The sequence below is a fragment of the Brachyhypopomus gauderio genome, chromosome 18 (assembly GCF_052324685.1).
Source record: "Brachyhypopomus gauderio isolate BG-103 chromosome 18, BGAUD_0.2, whole genome shotgun sequence".
In the NCBI taxonomy this organism is placed as follows: domain Eukaryota; kingdom Metazoa; phylum Chordata; class Actinopteri; order Gymnotiformes; family Hypopomidae; genus Brachyhypopomus; species Brachyhypopomus gauderio.
Window position 1 is genome coordinate 7966633 of NC_135228.1, and position 18669 is coordinate 7985301.

Sequence of the window (18669 nt, forward strand, 5' to 3'; positions counted from 1 at the left end):
CTGTTGGAGGTTTTATCAAACTCAGTCTACCTGTTGCAGGTTTACTGTAATAAGACTCAGTCTACCTGTTGGAGGTTTTATCAGATTCAGTCTACATGTTGCAGGTTTAATCAGAGTCAGTCTATATGTTGGAGGTTTAATCAGACTCAAGCTACCTGTTGGAGGTTCAATCAGACTCAATCTACCTGTTGCAGGTTTAATCAGACTCAGTCTACATGTTGCAGGTTTAATCAGACTCGGTCTACATGTTGGAGGCTTTATCAGATTCGGTCTACATGTTGCAGGTTTAATCAGACTAATCTACCTGTTGCAGGTTTAATAAAACTCAGTCTACCTGTTGCAGGTTTAATCAGACTCAGTCTACCTGTTGGAGGTTTAACCAGACTCAGTCTGCCTGTTGGAGGTTTAATCAGACTCAGTCTACATGTTGGAACATCACTCTTATTTTCGTTGCACAGTAAAGACCATTCGCTGAACCCAAAGCCTCCTGTACCTCCTATAGTGTCATCACATGGAGGCTTGGGTTTGGCATTATAGATGACCAATTGGCATTATAGATGACACATAGAGTGATGTGTGTGTGTGTGTGTGTGTGTGTGTGTGTGTGTGTGTGTGTGTGTGTATGTGTGTGTGTGTGTGTGTATGTGTGTGTGTGTGTGTGTATGTGTGTGTGTGTGTGTGTGTGCGTTGGTTTATGTGGTTTACAGAGACTTTTCACCTGATTACATACCGACATTACCAGGACATTTGGGTTTATCAGGACAGGGCTGGTGTCCTCATAATTCCAGCACTGTAGATGGTCTTATCTAAGTGAGAGAAGCTCCCTCTCAAATTTTGGGGCCATGTCCTTATACACCATAAAACCATGAAAATCGCTTTACACAGTGTTGTCCCAGAATTTAGTATAGCGCCCCCTGTAGCCTGGTGTCGGAAAAGCTCCTGTGTGCCCTCAGTGTTACGATTTGCGATTTCTGATTGGTTGGGCTTTAAACTGACTACTCAAGCTGTAATTGGCTAAAAGCTCTGTCAATCATGCCAGTGTTATCTGATCAGTGGGCGGAGTTTCACTACGCAGATGCCACGTCATACTAATCATCCCATAATTTCTAAAGGCTGGAAAATCAGGTAAGGTAATGACCTTTATAAATACAAACACTGTTGTTGTATAATTGCTAAACATTTATTAATACTTTAGATTTGTCTGAATGATAAATTAAGCTTTATGTTAGGTCTTAGAAAGCTATTTGTCCCGACTACAAAAACGCTGATTTCCTCTAACATTTCCATGGGCTTGTAGTATAACTAATTACTTAGCTAGTCTAGTCTACTCTTTAATACAACATAGAATGAGTAGCTCTAGCCTGTTGGGTTAGAGCACAAACATTTATCACAAACATTTATCAGTGCTTTGATGCTTCTACATGAGAAAGTATGCTGTACTTGATGTTTTAGAAAGCCAATTATCACCGCGATTATAATGCTAATTTCCGCTAGCATGCCTATGGGATTTCCAATATAACGTTAGCATCAAGCTAATTGTGTTATATAATTTCTCAGCTAATCACACCAGCACAGTCTATATACAATATAGAATGAGTAGCGCTAGCTTCAATGCCGTAATTTAAAATGTTTAAATGATTATTTTGATTTAGAATTCATTTGTTACTAAACATGTCACCCCATTTGAGTAGTAGTAGCCTATAAGCTTGTCAGCTAGCTAGCCAGTGTTAGGGAGTGTTCTGTGACTGGGTGAGTGCTTGGTTAGTTCAGTTATTTTCTCACTTTTGTTGGGTTTAATCTGCATGAATATGTGGTCTAGTCTACTCTTTAATACAACATAGAATGAGTAGCTCTAGCCTGCTGGGTTAGATCACAAACATTTATCACAGCTTTGATGCTTCTACATGAGAAAGTATGCTGTACTTGATGTTTTAGAAAGTCAATTAGCACCGCGATTATAATGCTAACTTCCGCTAGCATGTCTATGGGATTTCCAATATAACGTTAGCATCAAGCTAATTGTGTTATATAATTTCTTAGCTAATCACACCAGCACAGTCTATATACAATATAGAATGAGTAGCGCTAGCTTCAATGCCGTAATTTAAAATGTTTCAATGATTATTTTGATTTAGAATTCATTTGTTACTAAACATGTCACCCCATCTGAGTAGTAGTAGCCTATAAGCTTGTCAGCTAGCTAGCCAGTGTTAGGGAGTGTTCTGTGACTGGGTGAGTGCTAGGTTAGTTCAGTTATTTTCTCACTTTTGTTGGGTTTAATCTGCATGAATATGTGCTCTGATGTTTATGATGTTTACTGTATTTGAATATATCATCATACAATTTAAAATGCCATTCATATTTGTAGATAACTATCTCAGGTAGTTCAGCTCCCCCAAATCACATTGTGAGCATGAATAAAATCCCCTGTAGTGGTTATTAATGGTTGGTTAGTTTGTACTTGTCATTAAGTCAGTCTACATTGTTTTTTCTTTGCAAACTATACAACACTAATTAGATAAAGCCAAAAAGACACACACACAATCACAAAAATCACAAAAGACAGTTATGTATTTTCAGTAACCTTATTACCAGCATGTTCTTATGACAGTTGGCCCTGCATTGTTTATATGCTGTGAATTAAGTGAACTCACTCATCACAGCACTCCAGCCATTCAGAAACTCATAACTGTTCAAAAATGCAGAAATGTGGGCTAATATGTTAGCTATAAGTCCTGAACAATCAAATAAACAAGACTAAGATGTATTTAATGATATGAAAGAGCAAAGTAAAACTTAAGATTTTTTTTTGCTAGGAAGAGTAGCACTTGAGTTGCCATGGAGCTGAGGAAGAGAAAGCTTAATCCAAAAGAGGAGGCTGCATATTTTACATCTGCTTGTAAAGACAAAGACGGGTTTGATGTGAAGTATATAAATCCGGATAAAGGTAATTTAATATTAATGCATAATAGCATGTATTTGTTTTGCATTGTTGTGGTTTAATGTGATGTTTTCCAATAGCAACAAGAAGTCCAGGACTGGGAAGACCCAGCTTGACATGTTCTCTGTTTTCTCATGTAGGCCGTGGAGTTTTCAGCTGTGTCCATTTTGATAAGGGAGATTTTCTTTTGGAATACAGAGGGGACCTAATAAACAAACATGAATGTGAAAGAAGACAGAGAATATATAAAGAAGCACTGAAAGTTTTCATGTTTGAATTTCGTTACAATGGAAAGCTTTTTTGGTATGTATATTATACTCGCTTGTAGCTACACACTGACCAGTCACTTCATTAAGTCCACCTGTTTGTATCCACACTCATGCATTTGATTAGTACAACTTACCATATGTATGGTTTTTATAGTTCTACAATAAAAGAATATAATCCAGTGGTTTCTTTGCATACTTTGCCTCCTTTCACCCTCTTTAGTGGTCAGGACTCCCAGTGTGACTGCATTGATGAGAATGATCTACCACTGTGGTGGTCCTGACCATTGAAGAACAGGGTGAAGGGGACTTGTAAAGTATGCAGACAAACAGAAGTAATTGATAGAATGTAACTGTAGAACAATAAAGAGCACCTTGAAGTGGTGCTGAATAAATTGATAATGAGTGTAAATACAAGGAGGTGTACATGACGTGGTTGTGTGGTGTTTATTTTTGAGGTTATGCTGTGATAAAAAAAAGATATTCCTTTATTCATTGTAAAAAAAATGGTCTCTTATGCTTTATTTTAATGTTTCAGTGTTGATGCTTCTTTGGAAGATAAGTCTCTTGGGAGACTTGTGAATGATGACCATGTTAGCCCAAACAGCAAAATGAAAACAATCAGAGTAGCGGGAAAACCCCATTTGTGTTTATTTGCAACAAGGAGCATTAGTCCTGGAGAAGAGATCACATACAACTACGGAGACTCTGAATGGCCATGGAGATGCAAGGTATTAAGATATGAGCATTCACTATAATTAAAGCAACATTCCATATGCAGATATATTTAAATAAATTCAGTGAGTGTATTTGAGCTGTGCATGGCTCAGACGTGTCCTGTGAGTGCAGTGTGTTTAAGGATATTAAGAATTTGCTGGTCAAGCTTAATCCATGAGTCAATGTGTGTCACAGGAACCTTCTATATAAGGACATTGCTACATATTGTAACTGCAGCGTTTGCTGGGATATTGTGTGCACTAGGTTGAGGTTGAGTTAAGCATAGACCTGTTTTGTAAGCTGCAGAGTCTCTTGCTCGTTGTAAGGTGCAGAGTCTCAGACAGACTACAGAGTCTCTTGCTGTCTTCAAACGTAGATCGAAATGTAGACCTGTTTCTTGAGTACTTAAAATGAGCACTAACTCAACGAATAACACTTGTAGTCTGTTCTTAAATTGTATGTCTCCTGTTTAAGTGAGCCTGTTTTAATCAAAATACTAGGTAATGGCATTGATTCCTGTGCATGTTAATGTCAACCAGTTAATGTTGATAAGTATAGTGTAGGACAAAATTGTGGTCTCGAGGGACTTCTTTTTCTGAAGCCGTAGTTTGTCACAGATTATCTTGCATATTGTTTACACACCATTTCCATATACTGACAACACATGACCATAGTCCACTGGTAACTAGCAATGATGCAGGTGGTATCTTGACTCTGAAACGTCTTCAGGCTGTTCCTGGAAAAGAACCTGTTGCCAGTGCTACAATGGCTACCTTATCACCTGACAAAGAGCCACGACAGGTAATTTGTATTTCCATACCATTCTTAATTACCTTTTGATCCCACAAATCTATTTTTGAAGGATTGTTACACAAAAATCTGCTGTCCACAACAGCAGATGTAGATAAATGCATTTCAGGTATCATTTACTGTCAAATTTTGTTACATAAGGAATAGCAGTAAGTTAGTCAGGGCTTTTAAAAGATAACACTTTTTACTTTCCTTCAAGAATGTTTGGGGTCACATTTCTGAATCTTATTTGTGTTTCTAGAATTTAGCTGAGATGGATGCTGAGGAAACAACTTCTGCACCACTGACCATGAAGGACCAGTTGTGGACTGAGGAGCACCATTCACAGATTCCATATGAAGTAGCACAAGAGGTAATTTTGAGATACAATGCTGTGATTTTCAGAAAAATGTGGCACATTTTTTTGGAGTTACAGTAAACAATTCACTATGTGATCGCCTCAAATCTTTTATGGTCCCTGAGGAAGAAAGAACTATAAAAATTATGTCAGATTATGAACCCCTGCATTCACTAGCAGAACTTGATGAGTTCAGTGAATGGAAGTTGCCTGAATGTTGTGTTGTATTGGCTAAATCCTTAATATGTGTATTTAAGGTTGTGTTTGACCATGACCTGTTATGAGAGAACATCGTGTTTAATGAGGACAGTGACAGAATATCTCAAAGTGCTTTGTCTTTACTTAAGGAATATTCATGTGTCAATGTGTGTGACAGCAACCTTTAATGTCAGGACACTACAACTTATTGTAACTGCAGTGTTTGCTACGATAATGTGTGTACCAGGTTGTGTTAAGTTTGGACCTGTTTTGTAAGCACGCTGTGGTTTACAGGAAGGCTGTAGTAGTTTATCAGTGCATGTTGATGGCAGCCAGTTAATGTGTATAGTGTATAGTGTATGACGTGATTGTGGTCTCGAGGGACTTCTTTTTCTGAAAATATATTTCACATCACAGACTCTCTTGCACATTGTTTTCACACCATTTCCATATACTGACATCACAGGAACATGGTGCACTGGTGCTTACCAATGATACAGTGATAGTGGTATCTTGTTTCTGTAACATTTTTAGGCCATTTCTGCAAAAGGACCAGTTGCCAGTGCTACAATGGCTACCTTATCACCTGACAAAGAGCCACGACAGGTAATTTGTATTGACATACTATTCTTAATTGCCATTTGATCCCACAAATCTATTTTTGAGGACCTGTTGCACAAACATTTGCTGTCCACAACAGCAGATTTGTATAAATGCATTTCAGTTATCATTTACGGTCAAATTGTATTACCCAAGGAATAGCAGTAAGTTAGTCAGGGTTTTTAAAAGATAACACTTTTTACTTTCCTTCAGGAATGTTTGGGGTCACATTTCTGAATCTTATTTGTGTTTCTAGAATTTAGCTGAGATGGATGCTGAGGAAACAACTTCTGCACCACTGACCATGAAGGACCAGTTGTGGACTGAGGAGCACCATTCACAGATTCCATATGAAGTAGCACAAGAGGTAATTTTGAGACACAATGCTGTGATTTTCAGAAAAATGTGGCACATTTTTTTGGAGTTACAGTAAACAATTCACTATGTGATCGCCTCAAATCTTTTATGGTCCCTGAGGAAGAAAGAACTATAAAAATTATGTCAGATTATGAACCCCTGCATTCACTAGCAGAACTTGATTGAGTTCAGTGAATGGAAGTTGCCTGAATGTTGTGTTGTATTGGCTAAATCCTTAATATGTGTATTTAAGATTGTGTTTGACCATGACCTGTTATGAGAGAACATCGTGTTTAATGAGGACAGTGACAGAATATCTCAAAGTGCTTTGTCTTTACTTAAGGAATATTCATGTGTCAATGTGTGTGACAGCAACCTTTAATATCAGGACACTACAACTTATTGTAACTGCAGTGTTTGCTACGATAATGTGTGTACCAGGTTGTGTTAAGTTTGGACCTGTTTTGTTAGCACGCTGTGGTTTACAGGAAGGCTGTAGTAGTTTATCAGTGCATGTTAATGGCAGCCAGTTAATGTGTATAGTGTATAGTGTATGACGTGATTGTGGTCTCAAGGGACTTCTTTTTCTGAAAATATATTTCACATCACAGACTGGATAATTACATTTCAGTTATCATTTACGGTCAAATTGTATTACCCAAGGAATAGTACAGTTTTTCTCAGTCGATTTGGTTCATTTCTCACATCATGCTTTACATTGGCATCACAACTTTCTCAAAACAGTTAATGCAAACAGCAAAACTCAATGAAATACCTGTAAAAGCACACACTTCACTCAAAATTCTTTGTTTTTGCCCCAAAAGCAAATTTTTAGGTCAGTCAATTTGTCAGTGCCATCAGAATATCTAGTCTGTGTGCCATTGCCTATGAACAAGGTCAAAATACTTAGTCATGTTGTCAGTGCAACTATAAGTCACAGTCAGTGTAGACTGTATATTCTGATGGAAACTAGCTAAGCTTTTGATTTCAAGAACGCTGCACCTTCCAACGACCAGCTTCAGCCATTGTAAGACCACGACTTACATGTAAGACATGGTCCACAATTGTTGCCCTTATTTCACTGTTTTGTCCCCTTAGCCTTATACCACACTTACTTACTCCTCTTATTGGCTGTTCACCCTTCCATTATGAGACTTTGTGATACTGCAGTGTTTAGTGTCTATAAATGTTTGCCAATTACAGTAAAGGTTCATGAGACGCACCTCTGACCTATGGTTGAGACCATTGATTGATCTAAGCCTTCACCAATTCCCTTTCTTACTGTAACTGAATGTTCACTTGCAAACAATCTAATCAAATTAGGATAAATTACCAAAATGTAACAAACAAATAACCTAAATAAATAAATGTAAAATTATGCCTTAGAGATTATGACAACATGTTCAGCACTTTTGCATATAATGACCTAGGCGATGACCTAAAGATAAAATGTTTTGGAGGGTAAGACAATTCAACAAACAATCCTTACAACACATTTTGATAAACATGTCATAAGCAACTGATAATGTAAGAAACAACAGACAATTGTCCATGTCCTTTTGCAATATGTACAAAAGCATTTGCAAAATGTTAAACACAATGAGAAATGCAATTATGATGTGCACAAGTGACAAGGAGATGTGGAGACTGAATGAACAGTTTTGAGAATTTCAATTCTGATCTGAGAAATGAACCAAAGCGACTGAGAAAAACTGTAATAGGTTAGTGAGGGTTTTTAAAACCTAGCCACTAGGGTGCACACACCATTGTATTTTAGTGCTGGTCCCAAGCCCGGATAAATAGGGAAGGTTGCGTCAGGAAGGGCATCCGGTGTAAAAACTGCGCCAAATCAAATGATGCAGATCAAAAATAGAAATTCCATACCGGATCGGTCGAGGCCCGGGTTAACAACGACCACCACTGGTGCTGTTGTCCAACAGGGCATTAGTGGAAATTGGACTACTGTTGGGACAAGGAGGAGGAGGAGAGGGGGGAAGAGGGTTCTGAAGCTGAAGGAGAGGAGGCAGAGCAGGAAGGTGGAGGTTAGAGTTGGTACGTTGAATGTGGGCTCTATGACAGGTAAAGGGAGAGAGCTAGTTGATGCGATGGAGAGGAGGAAGATAGATATACTGTGTGTACAGGAGACCAAGTGGAAGGGGAGCAAGGCCAGGAGCATTGGTGGTGGCTTCAAACTATTCTATCATGGTGTAGACAGGAAGAGAAATGGAGTAGGGGTAATCCTGAAGGATGAGTTTAGTAAGAGTGTAGTGGAGGTAAAGAGAGTAAGTGACAGGGTGAACTGTGTAAAGATAGAGATTGGTAGGGTGATAGTGAATGTCATCAGTGCTTATGCTCCTCAGGTAGGTTGTGATGTGGAGGAGAAAGAAGAATTCTGGAGAGAGTTAGATGAAGTTGTTTTGCAGGTTCCTAAAGAAGAGAGAGTGGTTATTGGAGCAGATTTAAACGGACATGTTGGTGGAGGGAACAGTGGTGATGAGGAGGTGTTGGGTAGATATGGTGTTAATGAAAAGAATACGGAAGGACAAATGGTGGTAGATTTTGCTAAAAGGATAAAGATGGCTGTAGTTAACACTTTACGAAAAAGGAAGAGCACAGGGTAACATATAAGAGTGGGGAAAGATGCACACAGGTCGACTATATCCTCTGTAGGAGACGAAACCTGAAAGAGGTTAGTGATTGCAAGGTGTTACCAGGGGAGAGTGTAGCTAAACAGCATAGGATGGTGATATGTAGGATGGTTTTGGAGGTGAAGAAGAGGAAGAGAGTGAGAGTGGAACCTAAGATCAGGTGGTGGAAGTTAAAAGATGAAGACTGTGGTGTAAAATTCAGAGATGAGGTGAGGCAGGTACTGGGTAACGGTGGTGGTGTTCTGGATACCTGGGATGAGACTTCAAATGCAGTGAGGGATGTGGCTAGGAAGGTACTTGGTGTGACTTCAGGACAGAGGAAGATAGACAATGAGTTGTGGTGGTGGAATGAGGAGGTTCAGGATAGTTTGAGAGGAAAGCGGTTGGCTAAAAATAATTGGGATTTTCAGCGAGATGAAGAAAGTAGACAGAGGTACAAGGAGAGGTGTCGTAAGGCAAAGAGAGCAGTGGCAGAAGCTAAAGAGAAGGCATATAGCAAGCTGTATGAGAAGTTGAACACTAAGGAAGGGGAAAATGATCTGTACAGATTGGCCAGACAGAGAAACCGTGATGGGCATGATGTGCAGCAGGTTAGGATGATAAAGGATAAAGATGGAAATGTGTTGTCTGGTGAGGAGAGTGTCTTGGGAAGGTGGAAGGAGTATTTTGAGGAACTGAATAATCAAGAGAATGAAAGGGAAAGAAGGTTAGAAGAGGTAGAGGTTATGAATCAGGAAGTGCCTCGGGTGAGCAAGGAGGAAGTAAGGGCTGCAATTCGGAGAATGAAGTGTGGTAAGGCAGTTGGACGGGATGATATTCCTGTGGAGGCATGGACATGTTTGGGAAAGACAGCAGTGGAGTTTTTGACTGGGTTATTTAACAGAATCTTGGAAGGTCAAAAGATGCCTGAGGAGTGGAGACGAAGCATAATGGTGCCAATTTTCAAGAATAAGGGCGATGGTCAGAGCTGTAGTAATTACAGGGGAATAAAGTTGATCAGTCACAGCCTGAAAATCTGGGAAAGAGTAGTGGAAGCTAGGCTTAGAGGAGAGGTAGAGATCTGTGAGCAGCAGTATGGTTTCATGCCAGCTAAGTGCACCACAGATGCTATGTTTGCTTTGAGAGTGTTAATAGAGAAGTATAGGGAAGGACAGAAGGAGTTACATTGTGTGTTTGTTGACTTAGAGAAAGCTTATGATAGAGTACCAAGACAGGAGCTGTGGTATTGTATGAGGAAATCAGGAGTAGCAGAAAAGTATGTGAGGGTAGTGCAGGATATGTATGAGAACGGTGTGACAGCAGTGAGATGTGCGATAGGAATGACAGACGAGTTTAAAGTGGGGGTAGGACTACATCAGGGATCAGCCCTGAGTCCCTTCCTGTTCGCAATTGTCATGGACAGACTGACGGACGAGGTTAGGCAGGAGTCCCCTTGGACTATGATGTTTGCTGATGACATTGTGATCTGTAGTGAGAGTAGGGAGCAGGTGGAGGTAAGCTTGGAAAGATGGAGATATGCTTTGGAGAGCAGGGCAATGAAAGTGAGCAGGAGTAAAACAGAGTACATGTGTGTGAATGAGAGGGCAGACGGTGGACAGGTCCAGTTACAAAGAGTTGATTTGGTGAAGGTTGATGAGTTTACCTACTTAGGGTCGAGGGTACAGAGTAATGGAGGAAGTGAAAGAGAGGTAAAGAAGAGAGTGCAGGCAGGGTGGTGTGGATGGCATAAAGTGTCTGGGGTGATCTGTGATAGAAGGGTGTCGGCTAGAATGAAAGGAAAGATCTATAGGACAGTAATGAGACCTGCTATGTTGTATGGACTGGAGACAGTGGCACTGACAAAGAGACAGGTGAGGGAGATGGAGGTGTCTGAGATGAAGATGTTGAGATTCTCATTTGGAGTGACGAGGAAGGATAGGATCAGAAATGAGTTTATTAGAGGATCAGCACATGTAGCATGTTTTGGAGATAAAGTTAGAGAAGCGAGATTGAGTTGGTTTGGACATGTATAGAGGAGGGAGGAGAGGTATATTGGTAGGAGGGTCTTGAGGATGGAACTTCCAGGCAAGAGGAGGAGAGGTAGACCTAAGAGGAGGTTTATGGATGCAGTGGTAGAGGATATGAGAGTGGCTGGTGTGTCAGTGGAGGACACTCAGGACAGGGCCAGATGGAGGAGTTTGATCCCCTGTGGCGACCCCTAAACGGGAATTGCCGAAATAAGAAGTGAGGGGTTTTAAAAGATAACACTTTTTACTTTCCTTCAGGAATGTTTGGTGTCACATTTCTGAATCTTATTTGTGTTTCTAGAATTTAGCTGAGATGGATGCTGAGGAAACACCATCTGCACCACTGACCATGAAGGACCAGTTGTGGACTGAGGAGCATCATTCACAGATTCCATGTGAAGTAGCACAAGAGGTAATTTTGAGACACAAGGCTGTGATTTTCAGAAAAATGTGGCACATTTCTTTGGAGTTACAGTAAACAATTCACTATGTGATTGCCTCAATTCTTTTATGATCCCTGAGGAAGAAAGAACTATAAAAGTTCATGTCAGATTATGAACCCCTGCATTCACTAGCAGAACTTGATGAGTTCAGTGAATGGAAGTTGCCTGAATATTGTGTTGTATTGGCTAAATCCTTAATATGTGTATTTAAAGTTTTGACCATGACCTGTTATGAGAGAACATCGTGTTTAATGAGAATAGTGACATAATATCTCAAAGTGCTTTGTCTTTACTTAAGGAATATTCATGTGTCAATGTGTGTGATAGGAACCTTTAATATTAGGACACTACAACTTATTGTAAGTGCAGTGTTTGGTAGGATATTGTGTGCACCAGGTTGTGTTAAGTTTAGACCTGTTTTGTAAGCACGCTGTGGTTTACAGGGAGACTGTAGTAGTTTATCAGTGCATGTTAATGGCAGCCAGTTGATGTGTATAGTGTATGACGTGATTGTGGTCTCGAGGGACTTCTTTTTCTGAAGCTGTATTTCAAATCACAGACTATCTTGCATATTGTTTTCACACCATTTCCATATATTGACATCACAGGAACATAGTGCACTGGTGCTTACCAATGGTACAATGATGGTGGTATCTTGTCTCTGTAACATTTTTAGGCCATTCCTGCAAAAGGACCAGTTGCCAGTGCTACAATGGCTACCTTATCACCTGACAAAGAGCCACGACAGGTAATTTGTATTGACATACCATTCTTAATTACCATTTGATCCCACAAATCTATTTTTGAGGACCTGTTGCACAAACATTTGCTGTCCACAACAGCAGATTTGGATAAATGCATTTCAGTTATCATTTATGTCCCTGAGGAAGAAAGAACTCTAAAAATTACGTCAGACTATGAACCCCTACATTCAGTAGCAGAACTTGATGAGTTCAGTTAATGGAAGTTGCCTGAATGTTGTGTTGTATTGGCTAAAACTTAATATGTGTATTTAAGGTTGTGTTTGACCATGATACTGACATCACATGTACCTACCAATGATACAAGGATAGTGGTACCTTGTCTCTGGAACATCTTTATGCCATTTCTGAAAAAATAACATTTGCTGTTGGTGTGATGGATGAATGAATCAAAATGTTTTTCATTTCTGTTTTTTGGACTACAGATTTTCAAACAATGGTTGTATGGATTGAAACCTATTTTCTGATTAAATCATATTTTTTGCCAACAGAACTGTAAACATGAGATAGTCCTTGCAACTGTTTCAAGCATGAACAAATGCGTTGCTTGTGTCGGACCTGTTGCAGCCCTCAAGTGGATTGGTCTGAGATGTAAAGGTCAATAATCATCATCATAGTCAGATAACAGCAACTAAATAATACCATTGTTTTTTTTTTAAGTGATTGTGAATTGGTGGAAAAGAATAACTATAAATTATTTCCACACAGTGGAACATAAGAATGTTATTGAAAATTAGTTTGTTTCTGATATCGAGTCAATCCTTAAAAAATTGTTTAAACATTGCAGTGCATGTAGTGTTAGCCATGTTTTTGTTTTGCTGCAGTTGTGATGTGCTCCTTAATTTCCTTTAGAGGCATCAATGCAATATTTTTATCTCTTGTAGTCTGCTCCTGTTTCTGGCACAAGTCCTGCTTTGAAAAACTTGGAAAGATTGACAGAGATTTGGTGTCATGGGTAAGTATATTGTTTTTTGAACTCTTACGGTTTTATACTAAGTATTGTATAGTGACCTTCTATTTCTGATATTAGGGTAAAAGGGATTCAAGTTCTGATGAGGATCAGTTATTATCAGATGAAGATTATGTGCCAGATACAGAGTCAGACAGTGAATCAGACAGTTCAGTGGAGTTTGAAGTAGGATGTGAAAAAGACCAAGTCAGTGAGCAGAACATGGAAGTTCACTCCAAGTTTTCGGAATCTTGCAGTTCAGTGTTGGTCCTAAAATATGCAAGCAGAGGCAATGGCAAACAATGTCTGCAGGCCAGGAAAGGAGCTTGTTTAAGTGAAGATGTAGATTTATTTTGTTATGAGAAGCAGTTGACAGATGTAGAAACAGATAATGAATTGGACAACTCAAAAGAAGGAGATGTATTTTCAACAAATGTAGCCAATTGGGTCAAGCCAATTTTGGATGTCCAACTTTCTTCAGATGATGCTGCTTTAGACAGTGGAATGGACTTGGGTTCATCCAGATCAGTCACTGTAACACCTACAAGGGAAGAGCTCTTGGATGCAAGAGTTGCAGCTGGTGAGACTGATTTTCAGAATGTATCAGGGACAGAACAGAGGGATACAGTGCCTGTTGCCGAAAAATCAGCTGTAATTTCTTGTTCTAAGAACAGCAAAAACTACTGTTACATTTGTGGGAAACCACAATCCAAAATTTCTCGGCACCTGAAAATCCACATGACTGAAGTTGAAGTGGCTGAAGCACTGTCATTTCCAAAGCACTCCAAGGAACGTAAAAGATTACTGGAAAAAATTAGGAATAAGGGTAATTATCAACATAATTCCAATGTTTTACAGAAAGGAAGTGGATTGCTTAAACTAAAACGAAGACCAAACCGAGTTTGCAATTCAAAACAATTTGTACATTGCATGTATTGCAAAGGGATGTTTCTACGTAAAGATCTGTGGCGTCATGTAAGAAGATGTTCCTCAAAACCAGGGTTACTAAATGAACAACAAGGAAGAACCAAGGTTTTGGGTCTAGCTGCTCTGGCAGAGTCTACATTCTCACAACAGATATCCCAAGGAGTTTGGAAGCTTTTGAGTGCAATGAAGCAAGACGATGTTGGCTCTGTAGTTCGGAATGATTTCTGCATTCTTCAGTTAGCGCAGTCTTTCTTTAACAAACATGGCAATGACCCTACCAAACATGAGTATGTTCGACAGAAGCTTCGTGAAATAGGGAGGTTTTTGATGGCATTGCGCAGTGAGTCTTCTATACATAGCCTGGAAGAAGCTGTAAAACCTGCCAATTTTTCAAAAGTTATTCAAGCTGTACGGAAGGTGTCAGGATATGATGAAGAAAAGAACTGCTACCACACACCAAGCCTAGCATTGAAATTGGGGCACACTTTGCAGAAGATATGTGAGATCGTTCAGTGTAGGGCTCTTATGGCTGAAGATGAGGATTTGGTAAAATCTACTGAGATGTTCAAAAGATTGTACACCACCAAATGGTCAGAGCTAATCTCACACCAAGCTTTAAGCACACTGAATGAAGCAAAGTTCAACAAGCCATCAACACTGCCTTTCACTCATGATGTTCAGCTTCTTCACAAACACCTGGAGACAACAGCAGATGCAGCATCTGAAAACCTAAAAAAGACACCATCACCACAAAGCTATGCAGACCTTGCTAAAACTACACTCGCAAGAATAATTGTTTTTAACAGAAGACGTGCTGGTGAAGTCTCCAAGATGCATCTTAAAAACTTTCAAGAAAGAGATAAAACTCTTCTCCATGAAGATGTTGCAGTTGGCCTTTCTGCATTTGAACAGAAACTCTGCAGCCATTTTAGCAGAGTTGAGATCAAAGGTAAAAGGGGGAGAAAGGTTGCTGTCCTTCTCACACCAGACATGGTAGATGCTCTGTCTCTTTTGGTGAGCAAAAGGAATGCATGTGGGGTTCAAGATGCCAACTGCTTCTTGTTTGCCAGACCCAGCTGTCAAAGTCATTACCGAGGCCAGGACTGTCTGAGATTCTATGCAGTTCAGTGTGGTGCACGAAATCCAGAACATCTACGGTCAACACACTTGCGTAAACATGTGGCCACTCTCTCTCAAATTCTTAATCTGAAAAATAACGAATTGGATCAAGTTGCAGACTTCTTGGGACATGACATTCGTGTGCACCGTGAGTATTATAGGCTTCCAGAAGCAACAACTCAGCTGGCTAAAATATCAAAACTTTTGTTGGCCATGGAAAAAGGGTGTCTCCCCGATCTACAAGGCAAATCACTTGATGACATTGAGATTGAAGGTATGCATTGTTATATGTTTAGTTTAGTCTTACATTGAGGTAAATGTGAGCATAATTTTACATACATAGGACATGGAAATGGAAATTATATGTTGTCAGAATGGGACCTTTCTTTTCTTTCATGATATTAACATTAGATGCCCTTTACATGTTCAAATTTCACAATGAACCATTTGATCTAAAATATGGTGCTATTAACTTACATTAAACTTACATTCAATAATGTATGCCATTTGAGTTTTGCTTGTTCCTAATTTTCAGATGAGATCAATACGTCTGATGTCAGTGATGGAAGTGAACCCGAAAATGAAGCTGTGGTTGATTCCATGAGCGCCCCAAGACAGACTCGTGAGTTTAACAACGATTATGTAGCCATCCATCCATCCATTATCTGAACCTCTTAATCCCACTAGTCGGGGTCACGGGGGTACACCATGGGCAGGGTACACCATGGGCAGGTCGCCAGTCCACCGCATGGCCAACACACACGCACGCACTCACACCTACGGGCAATTTAGCATGATCAATCAACCTAACTCGCATGTCTTTGGACTGTGGGAGTAAACCGGAGTACCCGGAGGAAACCCACACAGGCACAGGGAGAACATGCAAACTCCACACAGAGCAGCCCAGACTGAGAATCGAACCCAGACCGACTTGCTGTGAGGCGACAGTGCTAACCACCACACCACCGTAAATGGTTTGCTTGTCTTCTAATCTAAAGATAAAAATTTTATCTACATGGTATTGTTTCATCCAGTCATCCCTTGCTACTGATATTTGTTTTGTAATGTGTTTACTTTCTAGTCACTTTATTAGCAGTATTTCCACATACACACTTTGTGCATTTAATCAGCTCCACTTACATGTAGGACCACTTTGTAGTTCTGCAAGTACAGATTGTAGAGCATTTGTTCCCATACATACTTTGTTAGCCCTCCATTAACCCATTCATCAGTGGTCTGGACCCCTGTATTTGAGCTGATGGACCACTCAGGCACAGATGGATGAGACACAGCAGTGTTGCACACACTGTCCACATACTGTACACTCTATTACACACTGCTACTTTGTTGGTCTGCCTTGTAGATGTAAAGTCAATCTTTTTGCTGCACAATTCTTTTGTCATCCTCTAGTTTTTCATCAGTGATCACAAGATCCCACTGGATTTTATTTTGTTGGTGCACTGTTCTGTGGGAGTCAATTGAAGGATAGGATGAAAAGGCGATAGCAAAGTATGCAGAGAAACAAATGTTTACATCTATTTTCAAATACACATGCTGATTCATTGCAATTCCCTTTTTTATAGAGATACAGAAGACCCAGACAGATAGAAGCATTGCTGTGGGATGCTCTCCTGGTATTTAATTTAATCACATAAATGGACATTAGGTGTCACACAGAATTTTAACTGTTAATCACAATTTACATGGCAGCTAATCATTAGGATATTACATGATCACAGTAATCTCAAACTTTTGTAATTCTGTGACAGTAAATCATTTTACATTTGCTTAATGCAAAATTTGTAACTTGTTTTTTGTTTGTTTGTTTTTTTAATAGTGTGCAATGACAATACTGCAGCAGAAATCAAAGGTCCTGGGAAAAGGACAAAAACACTGTGGTCTAAACAAGAAGTGATGGCTGTGATGAAACACTTCAAGCCTCATATAACAAAAGGAAAACTGGCCACGATGGGAGAATGTCAGCAGTGCAAAGATGCTGAGGATCCTGTACTGGCAGGCCGAACAGTACAAAATATAAGAGATTTTGTTAGAAACAGAGGGAAAACATTTCAAAGGAAAGCCCAGTCTAATTGATTTTACAATACATAATTTTGTTTAAGGCTTTGTGGTTTTGTTTTTTTTTTCCTTAAAAATGAAAGAAGAGAGATTATTCTCTTGTTTTTTTATATAATTTACATTAAAATACAAATTATGAATAACGAAGCTATAAACTCATTATGTCCAAAGTTTATTCAATGCAAGGACTTGTTCTTCTTAAGCATGCCTGTCTTGGTAATGCTTCAAGCAGTCATGTTTGTGTTTGTGTATAATCAAGTTCTAGTAAACCATCCTTGTCCTTCTAAAACAGTGAAATGGCCATTTTTGTGTATTGTTAAATGAGTGTACTGGTAAAGCAGGTAAGACCTTATAGACCATATTCTAGCTATAGGCGGGACATTTTCAACATGTCCCCATATGCAAGCATAATGTCAGGTTGACATGTAAAGAGTTTGATTTTGTCTAGAAGAAATCTAAAGTGATATTCATGTTCTGCAAAAAAATCCAGATTTTTTGATGTAGCCAGCAACTCTTTAGAGCAATGGGAAAGGTAGGTCCCTGTAAACCACATTTTAACTGGTTTGGCAAGGAATGTCCTCGTAAGACATAAAAACCAGTATGTGTGTGTGTGTATGTGTGTGTGTGTGTGAGATCAGGTGATGTCTGGAGCTCCAGCTGCTTCATCATGTTTGTTTGTGTGTAGCTCCTCCTGCTGTTCCTCTCTCTCTTGTTTTGGGAGCGTCTCCTTCTTCACCACATGTTCCCTCACTCCACTCCTCTCAGCATGGGGTCCTCAAATGTGCACACACACACACACACACACACACACACACACACACACACACACACACACACACACACACACACACACATTTTGTTCCTGAGTGATTTCCAAGATTTATACACTTTTACAATGTAAGGAATGCCACCTGATCTTCCCTAACCAGCCTCACCTGCCCCTCATTACCACGCCCCCTTTCAGTCACACTTATACACCTTCCCCAGCACGTCTCAGTCGCGAAGTATTGTCGACTCATGCCGTATACCAAGCGTTTCTATTACCTGTTTGATCTCCCGTGTTCTGACCCTTGCTCACTCCCCAGACCTCGTCTCCTGCCCAGCCCCTCTGTACCTCCTGTATTCTGCTCCCCCGTTACGACCCTGGACCGTCCCGACCACCCCAAGAGAACGTTACTGCTACTACGCTTAATGCTAGTGATTTACGTGTCGTTCTCTGTACACGTGATTTACGTAAATAAAAGTGCTATATTTCTGCAGTTGGATCCCTCTCCGTCTGATCAATACGTTACATACAGGTCTTTGACACCAGCTGAATGAGGGGACTGTTCACTTTGTGTGTGTTAGTGTATTGGTGTGTGTTAGTGTAGTGTTAGTGTGTGTTAGTGTAGTGTTAGTGTGTGTTGGTGCTGAACTGTATGTCAGGACCAGCTGAGGGAGGGGATTGTTCTCTTTGCTTGGTACTGCAGACCATTAGAATGATATGAGTTGGGGTCACAGTGTTGTAACTGTGT

The 18669-nt window shown here is 39.8% G+C and overlaps 1 protein-coding gene across 5 annotated transcripts; it reads left to right on the forward strand.

The window, feature by feature from the left end:
- The first annotated feature begins 602 nt into the window (after positions 1–602).
- On the forward strand, positions 603–17582 carry LOC143482265 (uncharacterized). 5 transcript variants are annotated; one of them, XM_076980590.1, is made up of 16 exons: positions 603–1125; positions 2817–2947; positions 3082–3244; positions 3746–3938; positions 4654–4725; positions 4976–5086; positions 5804–5875; positions 6126–6236; positions 11182–11292; positions 12000–12071; positions 12576–12681; positions 12969–13039; positions 13115–15353; positions 15615–15701; positions 16663–16713; positions 16917–17582. In XM_076980590.1, the coding sequence occupies exons 2-16, from the start codon at positions 2839–2841 to the stop codon at positions 17171–17173; spliced, it is 3825 nt and encodes a 1274-aa protein (XP_076836705.1). In that variant the 5' UTR covers positions 603–1125; positions 2817–2838; the 3' UTR covers positions 17174–17582. The 5 variants fall into 5 exon arrangements, 3 of the variants coding, with proteins under 3 accessions (XP_076836705.1, XP_076836704.1, XP_076836706.1); XM_076980589.1 differs by lacking the exon at positions 603–1125 and having other exon boundaries at positions 1896–2947; XM_076980591.1 differs by lacking the exon at positions 603–1125 and having other exon boundaries at positions 1897–2947; positions 13115–13613.
- The last annotated feature ends 1087 nt before the right edge of the window (positions 17583–18669 follow it).